At 46.1% G+C, this 25,309-nt stretch overlaps 1 protein-coding gene across 1 annotated transcript in view; it reads right to left on the bottom strand.

Annotated features, from left to right (window-relative positions):
• trpm2 (transient receptor potential cation channel, subfamily M, member 2) overlaps positions 1–25,309 on the bottom strand; it is a 410,019-nt gene that overhangs the window by 171,441 nt on the left and 213,269 nt on the right. Inside the window, exon 19 of the mRNA XM_070876247.1 lies at positions 7,685–7,922. Coding sequence (XP_070732348.1) covers positions 7,685–7,922 — 238 coding nt within the window. The remainder of the gene's footprint in view (positions 1–7,684; positions 7,923–25,309) is intronic.

The raw sequence follows: 25,309 nt of genomic DNA, 5'->3' as shown, positions 1-25,309 counted from the left end.
GATGAAGGCATCGTGGCAGCTGGTAGGATATCGGGTATTGACAGCGAGGATTATCTGCCTGTGTTTGCAGACCAGCTGTACGTTGAGGGAATAGAATCCTTTGCGATTCCGAAAGATCTCTCCATTGTGGGGCGGGGCCCTCAATGGCACATGTGTACAATGGCTCCCTGAACCTTGGGGAAGCCCACTACCCTGGCAAAGTCACGGGAGCGCTCATCCTGGTCTTCCCTGGGCATGCTGAACTTGATGTAATCCAATCGTTTGCCATAGAGAGCGTCAGTCACCTGGCAATGTACAAATGTTGCATATATTGCTGACAGGAAACTGGAAGGTGCAGGCAGCATAGAGGTTCAGTGCTACTGCCACTTTCACTGCCACTGTCAGCGAGGTCCTAGTGCCGATGTCCGCAGAAGGTTGCAAAGCTCCGTCACCACCTCCTTGCGGATCCTCAGCCTTCTTAAGTACTGCTCCTCGGACATCTCAAGTTAAGAGTAATGCACATGGTAAACCCTGCATCTGTACGGCCTCCTGCCTCCCGTCTGGGTCCTCTCCTCTGGGAAGGATCCACATTTGCCATAAACTGTCTCTGCAGCCAGTGCCTTTCAAGTCGGTGCCGCAGGATGACATGGTGTGCCATCACTGCCCCCATCACTTGGCACAGGTCACAGCGAGATAGAAATTTCAAAGTTAGCCGAGATGGCAACCAATGTGTCCCAAATACTAGTACAGGTGCAGCGTTCCAAATCCGTAACTCCGAAAACTGGAATTGTCCGAAAAACCGGACATTTTGCGCAAAGCTGTTGGAGTCGTCCGGAATCCGGAATTATTGTCCGCAAACCGGACATTATTGAGGCAAAACCCAAAATACGACATAAATTTGGTCGAGGACTCCGGTTCAGACTATTGATTTTCTTGTCCGAAATCTGGAAAAACCCCAAAACTGGAACGGACTCGGTCTCGAGGATTCCGGATTTCAGATGTTGTACCTGTAGTCAATCTGATGAGTCAGCAGCAGTACGATGCCAACACCCTACTATGTGTGCGAGCATCAAATGCAGCACTAACCAAGACCTCTGAGGTCTGGCTGCAACTCTATTTAAATAAGGCCCTCGATTTTTTTCCTCTGCCTTGTGCAGTCCAACTTTTACAGGCGTCATGGATGCCAGCCATTAAATGAGGTGGCAAAAGTGAATGTGACAAGAAGGGCACCAAGAGGCGTTGCACGCGTACTGACATCATGATTTCCATGGCGTCAGCTGGCGGTACGTTACGTTTTTACGCCCCTAAAAAATTTCAAGCGAATTTCACGTCAGGCGTGCACAGCACCGAGCGCCACTCCCAGACACCTAACTCCCAGCTAAGACCTAACACCAGCGTTATCAGTATGCGTTATCAACCGAATTTCGACCTCAAAGGGCTACAAGGATAGTCTCTGAAACCAGCCTTCATAATTTAACCCTTTTAGCCCCCAATATCACGCTGGTGAATCTGCACTGCACCCCCTCCAAGGCCAATATATCCTTCCTGAGGTGCGGTGCCCAAAACTGAATGCAGTGCTCCAGATGGGCCTAACCAGAGCTCCGTACAACTGTAACATAACTTCCACACCTTTGTATTCCAGCCCTCGAGATAAAGGGCAACATTCCATTAACCTATTTAATTATTTTTTGTACCCATCCACTAGCTTTTAGTGATTTCTGTACCTGGACCCCTAAATTTCTCAGCTCCTCTACAATTTCTAGCTTCTCGCCATTTAGAAAATATTCTGATCTATCTTCCTAAGGTCCAAAATGAATGACCTTACATTTCCCCATGTTGAATTCCACCTGCCACAGTTCTTGCCACTCAATTAATCTATCAACGTCTCTTTGCAACTTTCTGCTCCCATCTATACTATTTACTGTGCCACCTAACTGGGGGTCACATGTCCCACCTCCACCAGTGAGATGTTTGAGGTAAGAACTTTAAAACAACAGAGGCTGGATTTTCATTTCAATTGCACCTTTGTTAGTGCCCCAGAGTGGTGGTAATGGGTCTGGAAATGCTTCCAGCCCTGCGCCGGGAAATTTGGTGGCGGTTTTGCGGTGGTGCTGAGCACTGCCGCTCAGAATGTTACGCCGATGGGCAATGCCCCCAGTACCGTACCAATCTGAAAATTTGTTTCGCGCTGACCCCGTGGCGCCAGAGAAAGCTGGAGGTCAGAGCTATACCGGCGGCGGTGAGGGAAGGAATGACTGCATGAGGTAAGATTGTTTTTTTTTTTGTTTTATTTTTGCGATTTATCTTTATTTGGAGTGAGCAGTATAGTGGGAATGTTTTTTCGGCTGATTTTTTTTTTTCCAGCGAGGCCTCTCTTGGGGCGCTCCGAAGCGGACTCTTCAGCAACAGATTTTCAGTAGCTCGTCTGGCCAAGTGCCCTCAGAGAGATGTAGAATGCTTCCCTTCGCATTCCACTCCACTCTCAGGGCGCAGCAATCGAATTTGTTGGCTGCCATCGCAAATCATTTCCAGGCAAAATTTACTGCCCTGCCACCATTAGCGCCTGAACAAGCTTCCAACCGAAAATCCAGCCCCAGAAGTGTTGTGCTCATCAAAGTGGGTTTGGCAATGCTGGGAATGGAACGCTTTCCAATGTGGTCAGCTAGTGTCCCCATCGACACTTCCAGAACAGTTGCAGCCGGGTCAGGTACAGAGTAAAGCTCCCTCTACACCGTCCCATCAAACATTCCCAGGGCAGGTACAGCACGGGCTAGATACAGAGTAATGCTCCCTCTACACTGTTCTACATCACACAGTCCCAATCTCAAACGTGTGCCCCCTGCTGTACCAGGAGGACATTGTTTTATTTCCCATTGGTTTGCCTCCCTAATGAGATTTCGAATTAGTGATTAACCTGTTGTGTGGATCCATGTTCTCTTGAGATTGAATTGATTCTGTATTGAACTTCTTGCACTTTGTATGGCAACTTGCAGTGAGAAGAAGAGATCTTCATTGTTGTGTATCTGTAAAGCATGCACTCCCATGTACCGCCACCAGGGAGTGAATCCTCTGAAGTCCCAAGGGAACAGGCCTTAGGGGCCGGCTTATATAGTGTATATAAGCCGGCCCCTAAGGCTTGTTACTCACTCTGGAGTGTCTTAATAAAGACTGAGGTCAGTTACTTTAACCTTCCTGTGTGCAGTCTCATCTATGTTAGGAACACAATAACAGGCGACGAGTATACGAATTCAACGCAAAGATGCAGCAAACTGTGGGCATCCTGGAGAAGTTCTCGGAGGGTGAGGACTGCGAAGCCGATGTCGAACAGTTAGACCAGTACTTTGTAGCCAATGACATGGACGGAGAAGGAAGCGTTGCAAAAAGGAGAGTGGTCCTCGTCCTACAGCCTCATGAAGAATCTTCTGGCTCCGGTAAAACCCACAGATAAGTCATATGAGGAGCTGTGTACACTGGTTCGGGAGCATCTTAACCTGGGAGAGCGTGCTGATGACGAGGTATCGGTTCTACACGTGCCAGCGATCTGAAGGTCAGGAAGTGGCGAGCTAAGGCAACTTGCAGGACAATGTGAGTTTGATGGCTACCTGGAGCAAATGCTCAGAGACTTTTTTGTACTGGGCATTGGCCACGAGACCATCCGACGGAAACTTTTGACTGCAGAGACAACGACCCTCAGTAAAGCCATTGCGATAGCACAGGCGTTTATGTCCACCAGTGAAAACCAAACAAATCTCTCAGCACACAAGTGCTAGCAATGTTCATAAATTAACTGGAACTGTGTTTGTGAGCAGAAATGTACAGGGCAGAAACCACGAGTCTGCAACTGCCAGCAGGCCTCAGGTGACCCAGATGACTCAGAGTCCGCAAAAAAGGATGAATGCAAGGCAATTCACACCCTGTTGGCATTGTGGAGGTTTCCATTCAGCCTATTCATGCCACTTCAACGGGTATGTTTGCAAGAGATGTGGAACAATGGGGCACCTCCAATGAGATTGCAAACAAGCTGCAAGCTCTGCAAAACCTGCTAACCACCATGTGGCAGAGGAAGATTGGTCCATGGTGGATCAAAGCAATTTCGAGCCTCAGAAAGATGAGGCAGATGCTGAAGTACACGGGCTGCACACATTTTCGATGAAATGTCCACCTATAATGCTAAATGTAAAATTGAATGGCTTACCCATAGCCATGGAACTGGACACTGGCGCTAGCCAATCTATCAAGATGTTTGAGAGACTGTGATGCAACAAGGCACTAAGACCAGCCCTGAGCCCCATCCACACCAAACTGAGAACGTGCACCAAAGAGCTTATCACTGTCCTGGGCAGCGCCATGGTCAAGGTCACCTACGAGGGCACGGTGCATGAACTATCACTCTGGATTGTCCCGGGCGATGGCCCCACACTGCTTGGAAGGAGCTGGCTGGGCAAAATCCGCTGGAACTGGGATGACATCCGACCGCTATCACATGTCGATGAGGCCTCATGTACCCAGGTTCTTAACAAATTTCCTTCCCTTTTTGAGCCAGGCATTGGAAACTGTTCCGGGGCGAAGGTGCGGATCCACTTGGTCCCAGAGGCACAACCCATTCACCACAAGGCGTGAGCGGTACCTCACATGATGAGGGAGAGAGTGGAAATCGAGCTGGACAGGCTGCAATGCGAGGGCATCATCTCCCCAGTGGAATTCAGTGAGTGGGCCAGCCCGATTGTTCCAGTACTCAAAAGTGATGGCACGGTCAGGATTTGCGGCGATTATAAAGTAACTATTAATAGTTTCTCACTGCAGGACCAATGCCCGCTACCTAAGGCAGACGACCTATTTGCGACGCTGGCAGGAGGCAAGACGTTCAACCAAGCTCGAGCTGATTTCGGCCTACATGACGCAGGAGCTGGAGGAGTCTTCGAAGGGCCTCACCTGCATCAACATGCACAAGGGACTGTTCATCTACAACAGATGCCCGTTTGGAATTCGGTCGGCTGCGGCGATCTTCCAGAGAAACATGGAGAGGCTACTCAAGTCGGTACCACACACGGTGGTCTTTGAGGACGACATATTGGTCATGGGTCGGGACACCGTCGAGCACCTACAAAACCTGGAGGAGGACCTCCAGCAACTGGATCGCGCAGGGCTGCAGCTGAAGAGGTCGAAATGCGTCTTCATGGCAACAGAAGTGGAGTTTTTGGGGAGAAAGATCATGGCGGATGGCATTCAACCTACAGATGCCAAGACAGAGGCTATCAGGAACGCACCCAGGCCACAGAACGTCATGGAGCTGTGGTCGTTCCTGGGACTCCTCAACTATTTTGGTAACTTGCTACCGGGGTTAAGCACCCTTTTAGAGCCCCTCATGTGTTATTGCGCAAAGGTGAGAACTGGATATGGAGAAAAAAACCAAATAATTGCTTTTGAGAAAGCCAGAAACATTTTATGCTCCAACAAGCTGCTTGTATTGTATAACCCGTGTAAAAGACTTGTGCTAGCATGTGACGCATTGTCATACGGAGTCGGGTGTGTATTACAACAAGCTAATGTTGCGGGGAAGTTGCAACCTGTCACCTATGCTTCCAGGAGCTAGTCTAAGGCCGAGAGGGCCTACAGCATGATTGAGAAAGAGGCATTAGCGTGCGTGTTCGGGGTAAAGAAAATGCATCAGTACCTGTTTGGCCTCAAATCTGAGCTGGAAACCGATCACAAGCCCCTCACATTCCTGTTCGCTGAAAACAAGGGGATAAATACTAATGCCTTAGCCCACATACAAAGGTGGGCACTCGCGCTATCAGCATATAACTGTACCATCCGCCACAGGCCAGGCACCGAGCACTATGCGGATGCTCTCAAGTCGGCTACCATTGCCCACCACAGGAGTGGAAATGGCGCAGCCTACAAACTTGGTGATGGTGGCAAAGCCCGCATAATTGTTGATGGTCATGGAAGCGTTTGAAAATGATAAATCACCTGTCATGGCCTGCCAGATTAGGACTTGGACCAGCCAAGATCCTCTGCTGTCCCTAGTAAAAAACTGTGTACTGCATGGGAGCTGGGCCAGCATCCCCATTGAAATGCAAGAGATAATTAAGCCATTCCAGCGGTGAAAGGCTGAGCTGTCCATTCAGGCAGACTGCCTGTTGTGGTGTAACCACGTAGGGCAGGGAGACGTTCATCTCGGATCTCCACAGCACACACCTGGGTATAGTAATGGTGAAAATGAAAGCCAGATCCCACGTGTGGTGGCCCGGTATCGACTCTGACTTAGAGTCCTGTGTACGGCAATGCGGCATGTGTGCTCAGTTGAGCAACGCGCCCAGAGAGGCACCACTAAGTTTGTGGTCCTGGCCCTCCAGACCATGGTCAAGGATCCATGTCGACCATGCGGGCCCGTTTCTCGGTAAAATGTTCCTGGTGGTGGTGGATGCTTTTTCAAAATGGATTGAATGTGAAATAATGTTGGGAAGCATCGCCACCACCACCATTGAATGCCTGAGGGCCGTGTTTGCTACCCACGGCTTGCCTGACATACTGGTCAGTGACAACGGGCCATGTTTCACCAGTGCCGAACTTAAAGAATTCATGACCCACAATGGGATTAAACATGTCACCTCGGCCCCGTTTAAACCAGCCTCCAATGGGCAGGCAGAGCGGGCAGTACAAACAATCAAACAGAGCCTTAAACGAGTCACAGAAGGCTCACTCCAAACCCGCCTGTCCCGAGTACTGCTCAGCTACTGCCCGAGACCCCACTCGCTCACAGGGGTGCCCCCGGCTGAGCTACTCATGAAAAGGACACTTAAAACCAGATCTCGCTGGTTTACTCCCACCTGCATGATCAGGTAGAGAGCAAGCGGCCGCAACAAAATGTAAACGATGGTCACGCCACTGTGTCACGGGAAATTGATCTGAATGACCCTGTGTATGTGCTAAACTATGGACATGGTCCCAAGTGGATCGCAGGCACAGTGATAGCTAAAGAAGAGAGTAGGGTGTTTGTAGTCAAACTAGACAATGGACAAATTTGCAGAAGGCACCTGGACCAAACAAGGCTGCGGTTCACAGTCTGCCCTGAACAACCCACATCAGACACCATCTTTTTCGAGCCCACAACACACACCCAAAGGATCAATGACACCACCCCGGATCAGGAAATCAAACCCATCCCGCCCAACAGCCCAGCAAGGCCAGGCTCACCTAGCAGCCCTGCAGGGCCAACAACACGCCAGCCCAGCGAGGGCACAGCCAACACACCAGAACAGACATTTGTACCGAGGCAGTCCACCAGGGAAAGAAAGGCTCCTGACCGCCTCACCTTGTAAATAGTTTTCACTTTGACTTTGTGGGGGGGGAGTGATATTGTGCATCTGTAAAGCATGCACTCCCATGTGCCGCCACCAGGGAGTGCATCCTCTGAAGTCTCAAGGGATCCCAGCATCCCTTGGGAGCACTGTATATAAGCCGGCCCCTAATCCCTGTTACTCACTCTGGAGTGTCTTAATAAAGACTGAGGTCACTATTACTTTAACCTCCCTGTGTGCAGTCTCATCTGTGTTAGGAACACAATATTCATACCTTTGCCTGGTACAGGAATTGAGCAGAGCTCCTGTGTCAGAGGGACAGTGGCTAACCCCAGGGACCATCCTTAGCTATTGTACTCAGTTGCCTCTTTAACCACGTACGTCAGAAATTTAGGCCTCACCTGTCGTATTTCTTCAAACACCAGGGTACAAAGCCAGAAGTAGAGAAGATATTCCCTCCCAGAAGGTAGACTCTGGAAATCGATCAGCAGAACGTAGGAGAAAAGCCAGAGGAAGCCGAAATAGGCCACCACGTTCCAGTAAAAGACCACCACGGGCGACGTGTAGAAAGCTTTCACCTGCTGCCAGCACGACAGAGGCTTCAAATCGTGTTCATCACAATGAGGCAACAGGACCGTCCTGCAAACAGAGCCAGCAGAAGACATGGTAGCTCAGTGAACCGGGACACAACAACGTACACCAGGGAGCTTATTTGTGAAACTTTTATGCTGATCGTCAAGGTGACGATGTCAGTGCTGGGAATGGATCTCTATTAATGACACAGAGTATCAGAATCATACACAACTATGGCACGTACAGCCTGGGTCAGGTACAGAGTAAAGCTCCCTCTACACTGACCCATCAAACACTCCCAGTGCAGGTACAGCATGGGTTAGATACAAAAGTAAAACTCTCTCTACACTGCTCCATCAAACAGTCCCAGGGCAGATACAGCACGGGTTAGATACACCCACCAATGTCTCCCCTCCTCTAAAACTTCACCTGACCTCTCACTATCTCCTTCCCTCTAACACTGGGCTTCCCCTCACTGTCTGCTCCTTTCTTCCTTTCGTCTCTTCTCCTCACACTTTCCGTTCCTTCTCCTTACTTCCTCCACCCACCATCCCACTTATTCAGCTCTCCTGACTTCCACACTCAGTCACATATACATTTCTGCCTCCCCTCAAAGATCTCTTCTTTGCCCGTGCTGTTCGTTCCTATGCTAGACCTCCAGTCCTTGTCACCTTTGTTGTTAAGAGTACCCTCCCTGGAAGTGCTTGATGATGAGTGGTCTGCACAGAGTGATCCTAAATAGAGTGCTTCTAAACTGAGTGCTAAAGTGTGAATTTGGAGAGAGTAGGAATTAGCAGGAGAGAGCGGAAGGAACAGCCATAGATAAAGGTAGGCCTGAGAGCCGGGAGGGAGCATGAGAGTTAGGGAGCACAAGGGAAGGAGCTAAAAGGAAAAAAAAAATTGGTGTGTAGCTGCTGATTTTTTTTAAGCCTTCAGCTTTTTTCTGTTAAGTTGGTTAATAATCTATTAAGTAGAGGCATGGCAGGGTACCTCAATCCCGTGGAATGTACATCTTGTGCCATATGGGAACTCCAGGATGCTTCCCGTGTCCAGAACAACCATACATGCAGGAAGTGTTGTCAGCTGGAGGAGCTCAAGCTCCGGGTTTCAGGCAGTGCAGTCCAGATCCTAACCATTGCTGTGTAATTTTTTTTTCTCATGTCGCCTTTGGTTCGTCTGTCAATCACCTTAAATCTGTGTCCTCTGGTTCTCGATTCTTCTGCCATTGGGAACAGTTTCTCTTTACCTACTCTGTCTTGACCCCTCGTGATTTTGAACACCTCTATCAAATCTCCTCTCAACCTTCTTTGCTCTAAGGCCACCAACTACTGGGAAGGATATAGAGGAACAAATTTGCAGTGAAATTACAGAGAGGTGCAAGAACTATCGAGTAATGATAATGGGGGAATTTCCATTATCCTAATATAGACTGGGCTAGTAATAGTGTGAAGGGCAGAGAGGGGGAAGAATTTCTGAAGTGTGTTCAGGAGAGCTTTCAGGCCCAATGAGGAAGGAGGCATTGCTGGATCTGGTTCTGGGAATGAGTTGGGTCAAGTGGAGTAAGTGTCAGTCGGGGAACATTTAGGGAACAGTGATCATAGTATCATAAGATTTAGATTTGCTATGGAAAAGCACAGGGAGCATTCTAGAGTAAAAATACTTAATTGGAGGAAGGCCAATTTCAGTGGGTTGAGAACAGATCTGGCCCGGATAAATTGGAATCAAAGATTGGCAGACAAAACTGTAATCGAACAATGGGCTGTCTTTAAAGAACAGATAGTGTGGGTACATTCGAGGTATATTCTCACGAGGGAAGAGGTAGGGCATCCAAAGCCAGAGCTCTCTGGATGATGAAAGAGATAGAGGGGTAGAAATTCACTCCCGCTGGAAACCTGGCACATTTTCAGTGTGTTTTTACCATCGCGTCAGACGAGGCAGACTCTTGATCGATTTTCAGCTCTTTGGCAATTTTTTTGGAGTGGACCGGAAGTCGGTCATGATGGGGGTGGAAGTGAGGCGGTAAGTTCTCTAGAGGGGTGGAAGTGGAGGCAGGACAGAGTCTCTGCCGCTATCAGTCAGCAGCAGAGCGGTGCTGATGTCAGTGCATGCGTGTGTCACCATGTCTCTCCCCTCATTTAAAGGGGAGAAAAGCAGCGATTGTTTAGGTTCGGCCCACTGGGCCATCGGGGAGGGTTTCGGCTGGACCAGCGGCCTGGCACCCAACAGGTTGGGAAGTCGGCCGTCAAAATTAAAAACATGACGGCCGTGACAGTGTGCCCTCCCCTTGAAGGGCCGCCGTGCTGCCATGGCTTACAAAGTGAAAGGAAGGTGCACCAACAGAAAAAGCTTTTGGGGGAACCGTGCGGCGGATCTATGATTTTTCCAGCTAAATTTCGCAGGGGGGTGTCATGGATGTGCGGGAGTTCGGTGGTGCACCCTTTGATGACACACTTAGGGCAGTCGGAGCAGCGGGACGGAAGTGGGGAACGCTAGAAAAATCACTGAGGTAAATTTCAATTGTGGCGGCCATTGGACCGGAAGCCAGCAGCCGCTCGACTCCGTAGCCTGGCCGCCGCTTTCTGCCGGTATGTGGATTTTTTGGGAGGTTGAATTTTGGCCCCAGACAGTAAGATGAAGCAGATTAAGGGGGTGTACGACAAATGTCAAGTTGAGAATACAAGGCAGAATATAGAAAGTTTAGAGGAGAAGTGAAAAAGGAAATGAGGAGCAAAGCAAGAATATGAGAATAGATTAGCAGCTAACATACTCTGGAGCATCCACGAAGCTGAGAATGACGTGAGTAGCACGTGTAGCGAGTTGATCTTACTGCAGGTGAAGGGTCCACAGCCAGCTAGGGAATAGAATACCAGCAGGAAGAGCAGTGCAAGGAAGGTAGTGCAGGGGTCCCCTGCAGTAATCCCTCTGCAAAACAGATACACCGTTTTCAGTACTGTTGAGGGGGATGACTCATTAGGGGAGGGCAGCAGCGGCCAAGTTCATGGCACCGTAGCTGGCTCTGTTGCATAGGAGGGCAGGAAAAAGAGTGGGAGAGCGATAGTGATAGGGGATTCGATTGTAAGGGGAATAGATAGGCGTTTCTGCAGCCGCAACCGAGACTTCAGGATGGGATGTTGCCTCCCTGGTGCAAGGGTCAAGGATGTCTCGGAGCGGATGCAGGACATTCTGAAAAGGGAGGGTGAACAGCCAGTTGTCGTGGTGCATATTGGTACCAACGATATAGGTAAAAAAAGGGATGAGGTCCTACGAGACGAATTTAAGGAGCTAGGAGCTAAATTAAAAAGTAGGAGGTCAAAAGTAGTAATCTCGGGATTGCTACCAGTGCCACGTGCTAGTCAGAGTAGGAATCGCAGGATAGCTCAGATGAATACGTGGCTTGAGCAGTGGTGCAGCAGGGAGGGATTCAAATTCCTGGGGCATTGGAACCGGTTCTGGGGGAGGTGGGACCAGTACAAACCGGACGGTCTGCACCTGGGCAGGACCGGAGCCAATGTCCTAGGGGGAGTGTTTGCTAGTGCTGTTGGGGAGGAGTTAAACTAATATGGCAGGGGGATGGGAACCAATGCAGGGAGACAGAGGGAAACAAAATGGAGACAAAAGCAAAAGACAGAAAGGAGATGAGTAAAAGTGGAGGGCAGAGAAAAAACACAAGGCAAAAAACAAAAAGGGCCACTGTACAGCAAAATTCTAAAGGGTCAAAGTGTAATAAAAAGGCAAGCCTGAAAGCTCGGTGCCTCAATGCAAGGAGTATTCGGAACCCAGGAGAGAGCTCAGAGCTAGTTAGAGTGGGTGACAGCTCAGATGAACAGGACCCCAAGAAAGAATGCAAAAGGCAGGAGGCAACAGAGCAGAGTAGCATTGGGGTAAGTGTAAACCACAAGGTGATAGGAAGGGACAATATGTATGAATATAAAGGGGCTGCAGGAGGGGTCAAAACTAAAAATCATGGTTTAAAAACTAGTATTAAAACACTCTACCTAAACACACGCAGCATTCAAAATAAAGTAAATGAGTTGATGGCACAAATCATTACAAATGGGTATGATTTGGTGGCCATTACAGAAACGTGGTTGCAGGGTGGCCAAGACTGGGAATTAAACATATAGGGGTATCTGACAATTCGGAAAGATAGACAAGAAGGGAAAGGAGGTGGGGTAACTCTGTTAATAAAGGATGATATCAGGGCAGTTGTGAGAGACGATATTGGCTCTAATGAACAAAATGTTGAATCATTGTGGGTGGAGATTAGAGATAGTAAGGGGAAAAAGTCACTGGTGGGCGTAGTTTATAGGCCCCCAAATAATAACTTCATGGTGGGGCAGGCAATAATCAAGGGAATAATGGAGGCATGTGAAAAAGGAACGGCAGTAATCATGGGGGATTTTAACCTACATATCGATTGGTCAAATCAAATCGCACGGGGTAGCCTTGAGGAGGAATTCATAGAATGCATACGGGATTGTTTCTTAGAACTGTATGTTACAGAACCTACAAGGGAGCAAGCTATCTTAGATCTGGTCCTGTGTAATGAGACAGGAATAATAAACGATCTCCTGGTAAAAGATCCTCTCGGAATGAGTGATCACAGTATGGTTGAATTTGTAATACAGATTGAGGGTGAGGAAGTAGTGTCTCAAACGAGTGTACTATGCTTAAACAAAGGGGACTACAGTGGGATGAGGGCAGAGTTGGCTAAAGTAGACTGGAAACACAGACTAAACGGTGGCAATTGAGCAACAGTGGAGGACTTTTAAGGAGCTCTTTCATAGTGCTCAACAAAAATATATTCCAGTGAAAAAGAAGGGCGGTAAAAGAAGGGATAACCAGCCGTGGATAACCAAGGAAATAAAGGAGAGAATCAAATTAAAAACCAATGCGTATAAGGTGGCCAAGGTTAGTGGGAAACTAGAAGATTGGGAAAATTTTAAACGACAGCAAAGAATGACGAAGAAAGCAATAAAGAAAGGAAAGATAGATTACAAAAGTAAACTTGCGCTAAACATAAAAACAGATAGTAAAAGCTTTTACAGATATATAAAACGGAAAAGAGTGACTAAAGTAAATGTTGGTCCCTTAGAAGATGAGAAGGGGGATTTAATAATGGGAAATGTGGAAATAGCTGAGACCTTAAACAATTATTTTGCTTCGGTCTTCACAAAAACCGTGCCAAAAATTGCTGGTCACAGGAATATGGGAAGGGAGGACCTTGAGACAATCACTATCACTAGAGGGGTAGTGCTGGACAGGCTAATGGGACTCAAGGTAGACAAGTCCCCTGGTCCTGATGAAATGTATCCCAGGGTATTAAAAGAGATGGCGGAAGTGATAGCAGATGCATTCGTTATAATCTACCAAAATTCTCTGGACTCTGGGGAGGTACCAGCGGATTGAAAAGCAGCTAATGTAACGCCTCTGTTTAAAAAAGGAGGCAGGCAAAAGGCAGGTAACTATAGGCCGGTTAGTTTAACATCTGTAGTGGGAAAAATGCTTGAAGCTATCATTAAGGAAGAAATAGCGGGACATCTGGATAGGAATAGTGCAATCAAGCAGACGCAACATGGATTCATGAAGGGGCAATCATGTTTAACTAATTTACTGGAATTCTTTGAGGATAAAACGAGCATGGTGGATAGAGGTGTACCGATGGATGTGGTGTATTTAGATTTCCAAAAGGCATTCGATAAGGTGCCACACAAAAGGTTACTGCAGAAGATAAAAGTACGCGGAGTCAGAGGAAATGTATTAGTATGGATCGAGAATTGGCTGGCTAACTGAAAGAGAGAGTTGGGATAAATGGGTCCTTTTCAGCTTGGAAATCGGTGGTTAGTGGTGTGCCACAGGGATCGGTGCTGGGACCACAACTGTTTACAATATACATAGATGACCTGGAAGAGGGGACAGAGTGTAGTGTAACAAAATTTGCAGATGACACAAAGATTAGTGGGAAAGCGGGTTGTGTAGAGGACACAGAGAGGCTGCAAAGAGATTTAGATAGGTTAAGTGAATGGGCTAAGGTTTGGCAGATGGAATACTATGTCGGAAAGTGTGAGGTCATCCACCTTGGAAAAAAAAACAGTAAAAGGGAATATTATTTGAATGGGGAGAAATTACAACATGCTGCGGTGCAGAGGGACCTGGCGTTCTTGTGCATGAAACTCTTTTGAGTTCACCTGTGAAAACATAAAAACAATAAACGGTGCCACCCGACCTGGGTGACACTCCAGACATTTTCAAGGCCCTTTTTTTCCCCCCTTTTTTTTTTTTTTTGGTTTTTTTTTTGTGTTTTTCTTTTTTTTTTTTTTGGTTTTTTTTTTTTTGGGCACTAAAATCACAATTTTCCCCAGTGCCCCCTATAAAAGGGAAGGGGGACACTAAAAGCACCGGCAATTAAAACAAATTAAACTTTAAAACGTAAAATCAAATTAAAATTTGGTTGCCGGGCGTGATGATGCACTCCAGTCCCTCCGGTGCCCACCTCTCGCGGAAGGCTTCTTGTGCATGAATCCCAAAAGGTTAGTTTGCAGGTGCAGCAGGTAATCAGGAAGGCGAATGGAATGTTGGCCTTAATTGCGAGAGGGATGGAGTACAAAAGCAGGGAGGTCCTGCTGCAACTGTATAGGGTATTGGTGAGGCCGCACCTGGAGTACTGCGTACAGTTTTGGTCACCTTACTTAAGGAAGGATATACTAGCTTTGGAGGGGGTACAGAGACGATTCACTTGGCTGATTCCGGAGATGAGGGGGTTACCTTATGATGATAGATTGAGTAGACTGGGTCTTTACTCGTTGGAGTTCAGAAGGATGAGGGGTGATCTTATAGAAACATTTAAAATAATGAAAGGGATAGACAAGATAGAGGCAGAGAGGTTGTTTCCACTGGTCGGGGAGACTAGAACTAGGGGGCACAGCCTCAAAATATGGGGGAGCCAATTTAAAACCGAGTTGAGAAGGAATTTCTTCTCCCAGAGGGTTGTGAATCTGTGGAATTCTCTGCCCAAATAAGCAGTTGAGGCGAGCACATTGAATGTATTCAAATCACAGATAGATAGATTTTTAACCAATAAGGGAATTAAGGGTTACGGGGAGAGGGTGGGTAAGTGGAGCTGAGTCCACAGCCAGATCAGCCATGATCTTGTTGAATGGTGGAGCAGGCTCGAGAGGCTAGATGGCCTACTCCTGTTCCTAATTCTTATGTTCTTATGTTCTTATGGAATCCAAAATACTTCTACAGGAATATAAATAACAAGCGGGTAGTAAGGGGAGGGGTGGGGCCAATTAGGAAATAAAATGGAGAGCTACACATGGAGACAAAGGGCATGGCTGAGGTACTAAATTAATACTTTGCATCTGTCTTTACCGAGGAAGGTGCTTCCAAAGCCATAGTGAAAGAGGAGGTAGTTGAAATACTGGATGAGATAAAAGCTGATAAAGAGGAAGTACTAGAAAGGCTGGCTGTACTTAAAATAGATAAGTCACCAGGACTGGATGAGATACAACCGAGAATGCTGAGGGATGTAAGGCTGGTTTAAACCCATGGAATAAAAGGGACAGTGGCAACATAGATACGAAATTGGCTAAGTGAGAGGAAACAGAGAGTAGTGGTGAATTGTTGTTTTTTGGACTGGAGGAAGGTATACAGTGGTGTTCCCTCGGGGTCGGTACGAGGAGCACTGCTTTTCTTGATATATATTAATGACTTGGACTTGGGTGTACAGGGCACAATTTCAAAATTTGCAGAAGACACAAAACTTGGAAGTATCGTGAACACCGAGGAGGATAGTGATAGATTCAAGAGTACATATACAAGCTGGTGGAATGGGTGGACACGTGGCAGATGAAATTTAATGCCGAAAAGTGCGAAGTAATACATTTTGGTCGAAAGAATGACGAGAAGAAATATAAACTAAAGGGTACAATCCTAAAGGGGGTGCATAAACAGAGAGACCTGGGGGCATATGTCCACAAATCGTTGAAGGTGGCAGGGAAGGATGAGAAAGCGGTTAAAAAAGCTTACGGGATCCTGGGCTTCATGAACAGAGGTATAGAGTACAAAAATGTGGAAATTATGATGATCTTGTATAAAACACTGGTTCGGCCTCAACTGGAGTATTGTGTCCAATTCTGGGCACCGCACTGTAGGAGGGATGTGAAGGCCTTAGAGAGGGTGCAGAAAAGATTTACAAGAATGGTTCCAGGGATGAGGAACTTCAGTTACATGGATAAACTGGAGAAGCTGGGGTTGTTCTCCTAAGAGCAGAGAAGGTAGAGAGGGGATTTGATAGAAGTGTTCAAAATCATGAGGGGTCTAGACAGAGTAGAGAGAAACTGTTCCCATTGAGGGAAGGGTCGAGAACCAGAGGACACAGATTTAAGGTGATTGGCAGACGAACCAAAGGTGACATGAGGAAAACAAATTACACAGCGATGGTTAGGATCCGGAATACACTGCCTGAAAGGGTGGTGGAGATAGACGCAATCATGGCTTTCAAAAGGGAATTGGATAAGTAACTGAAGGAAAAAAAATTGCAAGGCTACTGGAAAAAGACGGGAGAGTGGCACTGAAGTGCTCTTGCAGAGAACCAGCACGGGCTCGACGGGCCAAATGGCCTTCTTCCATGCTGTCACCATTTTATGATTCTAAGTGCTTCTGAGTGTCTTCCTTCCCATGAGGAGTGCTATAGAAATGCAGGTTGTTGCTGATACTGTCACCTCTGCAGTCAGGACTTGATGTGCAGGGTATCTGGAGCTGAGTAAGAAAATGCAGTGAAGGTTCACCAGACTGATTCCCGGGATGGTGGGACTGACATATCAAGAAAGACTGGATCAACTGGGCTTGTATTCACTGGAGTTCAGAAGAATGAGAGGGGATCTCATAGAAACATTTAAAATTCTGACAGGTTTAGACAGGTTAGATGCAGGAAGAATGTTCCCAATGTTGGGGAAGTCCAGAACCAGGGGTCACAGTCTAAAGATAAGGGGTAAGCCATTTAGGACTGAGATGAGGAGAAACTTCTTCACCCAGAAAGTGGTGAAGCTGTGGAATTCTCTACCACAGAAAGTTGTTGAGGCCAATTCACTAAATATATTCAAGAAGGAGTTAGATGTAGTCCTTGCTACTAGGGGGTCAAGGGATATGGTGAGAAAGCAGGAATGGGTTACTGAAGTTGCATGTTAGCTATGAACTCATTGAATGGCGGTGCAGGCTCGAAGGGCCGAATGGCCTACTCCTGCACCTATTTTCTATGTTTCTATGTTTCCCATTCCCAGTGACAGACCTATTCCAGCAGGTCTCCTTAGTTCTGGATGTTCAAGTGTCAGGTCATGTATCGAGCTTACTCATCACACACTGTTAAATCAAAACATGATTCTCCAGAGAGATAGACAAAGAAAGAAACAGGGGAAGAGAGAAAGATGGAGAGATACAATGGAAGAGAGAGAGACAGAGAGAAAGAGGGGAGAGAGCGAGAGAGATAGGGAAAGAGAAAGATACGGGGAAGAGCGAGACAGACAGAGAGATATGGGAAGACAGAAAAAGAGAGATGGGGTAGGGAGAGAGGCAGGGGATGGTGACTCCCAGGATGCTGACAATGGGGGATTTGCCGATGATAATGTTGTTGAATATCATGGGGAGGTGGCTAGACTGTCTCTTGTTGGAGATAGTCATTGTCTGGCATTTGTGTGGTGCGAATGTTACTTGCCACTTATCAGCCCAAGCCTGGATGTTGTCCAGATCTTGCGCATGCGGGCACAAACTGATTTGTTATCTGAGGAGTTGCGAATGGAATAACACTGCAATCATCAGCGAACATCCCGCACTTCTGACCTTCTGATGGGAAAAGGTCAATGATGAAGCTGCTGAAGATAGTTGGGCCTAGGACATTGCCCTGAGGAACACCTGGGCTGATAAGACTGGCCTCCAACAATCACAACCAAATTCTTTTGTGCTAGATATGACTCCAGTCAGTGGAGAGATTTCCCCCCGATTCCGATTAACTTCAGTTTTACTAGGACTCCTTAATGCCACACTCAGTCAAAAAAGCTGCTTTGATGTTAAGGGCAGTCACTCTCACCTCACCTCTGGAATTCAGATCTTTTGTCCATGTTTGGACCAAGGCTGTAATGAGGTCTGGAACCAAATGGTTCTGCTTCATGTAGTCCTGTGTTGCAGCTTCCCCAGATTGGCACCTGATTTTTAGGTATGACTGGTGCTGCTCTTGGCATGCTTTTCTACACACCTCATTGAACCAGGATTGGTCCCCTGGCTTGATGGTAGTAGAAACATAGAAACATAGAAAATAGGTGCAGGAGTAGGCCATTCGGCCCTTCGAGCCTGCATCACCATTCAATAAGATCATGGCTGATCATTCCCTCAGTACCCCTTTCCTGCTTTCTCTCCATACCCCTTGATCCCTTTAGCCATAAGGGCCATATCTAACTCCCTCTTGAATATATCCAATGAACTGGCATCAACAACTCTCTGCGGCAGGGAATTCCACAGGTTAACAACTCTCTGAGTGAAGAAGTTTCTCCTCATCTCAGTCCTAAATGGCCTACCCCTTATCCTTAGACTGTGTCCCCTGGTTCTGGACTTCCCCAACATCGGGAACATTCTTCCTGCATCTAACCTGTCCAGCTCCATCAGAATCTTATACGTTTTTATGAGATCCCCTCTCATCCTTCTAAACTCCAGTGAATAAAGGCCCAGTTGATCCAGCCTCTCCTCATATGACAGTCCAGCCATCCCTGGAATTAGTCTGGTGAACCTTCGCTGCACTCCCTCAATAGCAAAAACATCCTTCCTCAGATTAGGAGACCAAAACTGAATACAATATTCCAGGTGAGGCCTCACTAAGGCCCTGTACAACTGCAGTAAGACCTCCCTGCTCCTATACTCAAATCCCCTAGCTATGAAGGCCAACATACCATTTGCCTTCTTCACCGCCTGCTGCACCTGCATGCCAACCTTCAATGACTGATGAACCATGACACCCAAGTCTTGTTGTACCTCCCCTTTTCCGAATCTTCCACCATTCAGATAATATTCTGCCTTTGTTTTTGCCCCCAAAATGGATAACCTCACATTTATCCACATTATACTGCATCTGCCATGCATTTGCCCACTCACCTAACCTGTCCAAGTCACCCTGCAGCCTCTTAGCGTCCGCCTCACAGCTCACACCGCCACCCAGTTTAGTGTCATCTGCAAACTTGGAGATATTACTTTCAATTCCTTCATCCAAATCGTTAATGTTATTGTAAATAGCTGGGGTCCCAGCACTGAGCCCTGCGGCACTCCACTAGTCACTGCCTGCTATTCTGAAAAGGATCCATTCATCCCGACTCTCTGCTTCCTGTCTGCCAACCAGTTCTCTATCCATGTCAGTACATTATCCCCAACACCATGTGCTTTGATTGTGCACACCGGTCTCTTGTGCGGGACCTTGTCAAAAGCCTTTTGAAAATCCAAATACACCACATCCACTAGTTCTCCCTTGTCCACTCTGCTAGTTACATCCTCAAAAAATTCCAGAAGATTCATCAAGCATGATTTCCCTTTCAAAAATCCATGCTGACTTGGACCGATCCTGTCACTGCTTTCCAAATGCGCTGCTATTTCATCCTTAATGATTGATTCCAACATTTTCCCCACTACTGATGTCAGGCTAACCGATCTATAATTACCCGTTTTCTCTCTGCCTCCTTTTTTAAAAAGTGATGTTACATTAGCTACCCTCCTGATAGAGTGAAGGTTATGCCGGGCCATTAGGTTACAGATTGTGGTAGAATACAATTCTGCTGCTGCTGATGGCCCACAACGCTTTATGGATGCCCAGTTTTTAGCTGCTAGATCTATCCCATTTAGCATGATGGTAGTGCCACACATGATAGAACGTGTCCTCAGTGTGAAGATGCGACTCTGTCTCCACAAGGACTGTGCGGTAGTCACTCTTACCAATGCTGTCATGGACAGATACATCTGTGACAGGTAGATCAGTGAGGAAGAGGTCAATGGTTTTTCCCTCGTGTTAATTATACAGGGGAAGAGAGAGAGGCAGAGCATTACATGAGAGATATACAGGGTAAGAAAAAGAGATGTGATTCATGTGGAATACAGAGAGACAGAGAGAAATACTGTATGAAAGTGAGACAGACAGAGATACATGGGGAATGGAGTGAGACAGAAGAGAGAGAGAGTGAAAGAGAGAAAGGAGATGAGAGAGAAGGCCAAGAAAACACAGATTAAACTAGAGGCAGGAAACATAGTGATAGAAAGGCTCAGGTGAAGACAGACAGAGAGATTAAAAAAAGAGGCAGAGTGAGAGAGATACTGAGGAAGAGGGAGACAGTCAGAGGGATAATGGAGAAGAGAGAGATTGAGAGATAGTGGGGATGAGAGCCAGATGGGGAACAGCGCAATATAGTGGGGTGGAGAGAGAAAGATAATGGAGACGAGCGAGAGGGAGATAGAGAGAGGTATGGGGAAGAGAGAGAGAGAGAGAGAGAGAGAGAGAGAGAACCAGACAGAGGTAAAGGGGTAAACAGAGAGACAGAGATACTGGGGAAGAGAAAGAGAGAGAGAGATACATGGGGGGGGGGGCGGGGGGATGGGGGACAGAAAGATAGTGGGGAAGAGAAAGACAGAATGATACGTGGTGAAGAGAGAGAGAAATAGATGGGGAAGAGAGATGGAGACGGCGCTATAGTGGGAAAGAGAGATACGGGAAGATAGAGTGAGAGAGAGAGAGAGATGGGGATGAGAGAGCGAGAGATAGTGGGAAGAGAGAGAGACAGATAGTGGGGGAGAAAGAGAGACAGACACAGATACAGAGAAGAGTGGGAGGTGTAGAGAGATACATGGGGAAGACAGAGATACAAGGGGAGAGAGAGATAGTGGGATAGTGGGGAAGAATGAGAGAGATACTAGGGAAGAGACAGAGAGAGATACAGAGAAAAAGATAGATATAAAGATAGTGGGGAAGAGAGAGACAGAAAGATACATGGAGAAGAGAGAGAGAGAGAGCGACAGAGATAGTGGGGATGAGAGATAGATAATGGGGAATAGAGAGAAATGGGGAGATAGTGGGGAAGAGAAAGAGATAATGGGGATGTGAGCGAGGAGAGACAGTGGGGAAGAGAGAGATGGAGAGATAGTGGGGAAGAGAGAGACAGAGAAATAGTGGCGAAGAGAGCGAGAGAGAGATAGTGGGGAAGAGAGAAATAGTGGGGAAGAGAGAGAGAGAGAGAGAGATGGTGGGGAAGAGAACAAGACAGAGAGAGATACAGGGGAAAAGAGAGAGAGATATATTGGGGAAAAGAGAGATACAAAGGGAAAGAGAGACAGAGAGAGAGAGAGAGAGAGAGAGATACTGGGGAACAGAGAGAGACAGGGGGAGAGAGGGAGAGCGAGATACTGGGGAAGAGTGAAACAGACACTGGGGAAGAGAAAGAAACAGAGAGATACGGGGAAAAGAGAGAGAGAGAAATTGGGAAAGAGAGATACAGGGAAAACAGAGACAGATAGAGAGGTATTGGGGAAGAGAGAGAGAGACAGGGGAAGAGAGAGAGAGAGAGAGGGGAAGAGAGCGAGTAAAAGGTATTGGGGAAGTGAGAGAAAGATAGTAGGGAAGAGAGAAAGACAGAAAGATACATGGGGAAGAGAGAGAGAGAGAGCGATGGAGAGATAGTGGGGAAGAGAGAGAGAGAGAGAGAGACGGGAGAGAGATACATGGGGAAGAGAGACAAACAGACATAGTGGGAAAGAGAGAGAAGGAGACAAAGAGATACATGGGAAAGAGAGATAGGGAGAGACAGAGAGAGAGAGAGAGATATGGTATGAGAAAGAGACAGAGAGATACATGGGGAAGAGAGTCAGAGAGAGAGAGAGAGAGAGAGACTGGGTAAGAGAAAAAGACAGAGGGATACATGGGGAAGAGCGAGAGAGAGAGATTCAAGAAAACACAGATGGAATTAAAGGCAGAGAGGAAGATGCCAGGCAGAATAGGATAGACTCCAGTTAAACCGAGCTGGGATCAGTGTCCTGGCAAATCAAATAACTAGGACAGTAGATAGGACTTTAAACTAATAAGGAGGATGGAGGGTTCAGTTGAGTAAATCTATAAGTCTAAAGGGAAAAGTCAAAGCTGTAGAGCAGAGTAGCAATTTGAGTAAAATCAAGCACATTGTGTCAGAAAGGGACAACAAGTTTAACAAAGGCAATAGGGCATTAGTGACTAAGGCCACATCAGGGAAAATTAGTAAAACATTTAAATTAAAAGAGCTATACCAGAAAGCACAAAGCATTTGTAACAAGACAGGAGAATTAATGGCACAAATAGAGATAAATGGGTTTGATCTCGTAGCAATTACTGAGATGTGGTTGCAGGGTGACCAAGGTTAGGAACATTCCAGGGTACTTGACTTTTAGAAAAGACATGCAAAATGGAAAAGGAGGAGAGGTAGCCCTGATAATAAAGGATAAGATAAAGGCAGTAGGGAGAAAGGGTCAGAAAGTCAGGATGTAAGAATCAGTATGGGTGGAGCTAAGAAATAACAAGGGGATAAAACACTGGGGATTAGTTTATAGGCCCCCTAACAGTAATCATAGTGTTGGACAGAGTATAAATCAGGAAATTACAGGAGCATATAGTAAGGGTCATGCAATAATCCTGGGAGACTTTAATCTTCATATAGACTGGGCAAACCAAATTGGCAAAAGTAGCTTGGAGGACGGGTTCATGGAATGCATTCAAAACAGTTTTCTAGAAGAATATGTCAAGGAACCAACTAATTAACAGACTATTTTAGATTTAGTATTGTGTAAAGAGAAAGTACTGGAGAAATTAATGGGAAGAAAAGACAACAAATCCCCTGGACCTGATTGCCTACATCTTAGAGTTCTGAAAGAGGTGGCTGCAGCAATAGTGGATGCATTGGTTTGATCTTCCAAAATTCCCATGAGTGTAGAACGGTCCCTGCGGATTGGAAGGTAGCAAATGTAATCCGGCTATTCAAAAAAGAGGGAGAGAGAAAACAGGAAACTACAGGCCAGTTAGCCTGACATCAGTCGCCAGGAAAATTTTGAAATTCATATTAAGGAAGTGGTAACAGGGCACTTAGAAAATTACAATATGATTGGGCAGAGTCAGCACGGATTTATGAAAGGGAAATTACGTTTGACAAATCTATTAGAGTTTTTTGAGGGTGTAACTAACAGGGTACCTTGAGTCTCATTGCCGAGAGCATGCAGAAAACAAGCGCAGGCAGCGGAAAGATCGTGCAGCAAACCAGTCCCACCCAACCCTTCCCTCAACGACTATCTGCCCCACCTGTGACAGAGTCTGTGGTTCTCGTATTGGACTGTACAGCCACATAAGAACTCATGTTAAAAGTGGAAGCAAGTCTTCATCGATTCCGAGGGACTGCCTATGATGATGAGATAAGGGAGAACCAGTGCATGTAGTATATTTGGATTTTCAAAAGGCATTCAATAAGGTGTCACAAAAGATTGCTATGAAAGATAAGGGAACTGTAAATAGGGAGATGGCAAAGGCTTTAAATTAGTAAGATTGGGGGGCGGGATCTACAAGAAATATAACCAGCCTAAATATAAAAACAGGAAAAGAGAACACAGGAAATAATAAAGTAAGGGAGGGCATTGATGGTAAGCGAATAGATAGAGTTATAGAACAGGAGTTTAAAAAGAAGGTTTAACATAAAGTGAGAGGAAATCCTATTATAAATGAGTTAAACTGTCTGTACAGCAATGCACTCAGTGTCCGTAATAAACCAGGGGAGCTGAAGGTAATCGTGCTTTGCAAGAAACCACACATGATAGGAATTACTGAGACATGGCGACAGAAAAATCAGGATGGGAATTAAACATTGCAGGGTATAACATATTTCGAAAAGATAGAGGGGGAAATAGGGGAGGTGGAGTAGCTAAACTTATTAGGGATAATATAATGGCAGTAGAAAAAAGTGATGCCGCTATCAGCAAGACAAATATAGAATCCATATGGATAGGGATAAAAGATAATAAAGGATCAATCACACTAATAGGTGTAGTCTACAGACCACCCAATAGTGGAAGGGAAGGGGAGGAAGAAATATGCAGACACATTAGGAAACTGAGTAAAAAATTTGGAATAATAATCATGGGGGATTTCTATTACCCAGATATTAAGAGGCAGGTAAAGGGGATAAGGGAATGGAGTTCCTACAGTGTGTACAGGACTCCTTTCTAACCCAATATGTAAAAAGCCTAACAAGGGAGGATATGTTACTGGATCTATTAATGGGGAATGAACCAGAGCAGATAAGAGAAGTAAAAGTAAGGAAACATCTAGGCAATCATCATCATAGGCAATCCCTCGAACAAGGATGACTTGCTTCCACGAGTTCACAGGTCTTTCGATGAAGGGTCCGATATTCCAGTCCTGAACTCCAATTGAGGGGGTGGAAGATGCCTGTGCGTGAATTTTTTTAATGTGTGGTGACCATTGCACACCAGCCACCACACAGGCTTGACAGAGCTAGGCCTTTATTCAGTGGCAAGGGTAAACCAAGATGACTGGAGACCTGCTCTGCTGCATGGACCTAGCACACATATCTAGGCAATAGGAACCATAATGTAATACGCTTTAAGATGATAATTGAGAAAGTCATAAGTATGATGAAAACCAGGGTAATAGATTGGAGCAAAGCTGATTTGAGGGGCTGAGAATAGAACTTTGGAAAATAAAATGGGCAACAATTTGGCAAAAAACGATGCAGAACAGCAATGGGAAACTTTTAAAACCGTGTCAACAGAGTGTTTGAGCAATATATTCTGCTGAAAGGAAAGAACAAATAAACACTAATGATACTCAATGAATGAATAAATCCATAAGGAAACAATTGAGGGTAAGGAAAGAGGCATACATTAAGTACATAGAGAGCAAGGGAGTGCATGATAAGGGAAAATAAAGACGTTTATGAGAGAAGTAAAAAAAAAATTAGGAAGGCAAAGAGGAACTATGAAATTAAATTATCAAGGAGCATAAAACAAAATAGTAAAATATTTTACAGGAACATCAATAAAAAAAGGAAGGTTGGGATGGGAATAGGGCCATTAAGGGATAGACAGGATAATACCACAGGTAATGATAGAGATATTAAATCATTATTTTGGTTCAGTATTTACCAGGGAGATAGAAGAGGTGGACATGACATTGGATGATGGGATTAGTAATGAGATAAGTACATTTAAAATAAAGAGGGGATATATTAAATAAACTAATCACACTCAAAGAGGATAAAACCCCTGGTCCGGATGGATCGCATCCCCGCATTTTAAAAGCATCTAGGGAAGAGGTAGCAGAGGCATTACTACACATATTTAATAATTCATTAGAAAAAGGTGTAGTGCCAGAGGACTGGTGGATAGCTAACATAATA

The sequence above is a fragment of the Pristiophorus japonicus genome, chromosome 3 (genome assembly GCF_044704955.1).
Source record: "Pristiophorus japonicus isolate sPriJap1 chromosome 3, sPriJap1.hap1, whole genome shotgun sequence".
Classification (NCBI taxonomy): Eukaryota; Metazoa; Chordata; class Chondrichthyes; family Pristiophoridae; genus Pristiophorus; species Pristiophorus japonicus.
Note: the sequence above shows the minus strand (reverse complement) of the source record. Positions and strands in the feature narration are given on the sequence as shown.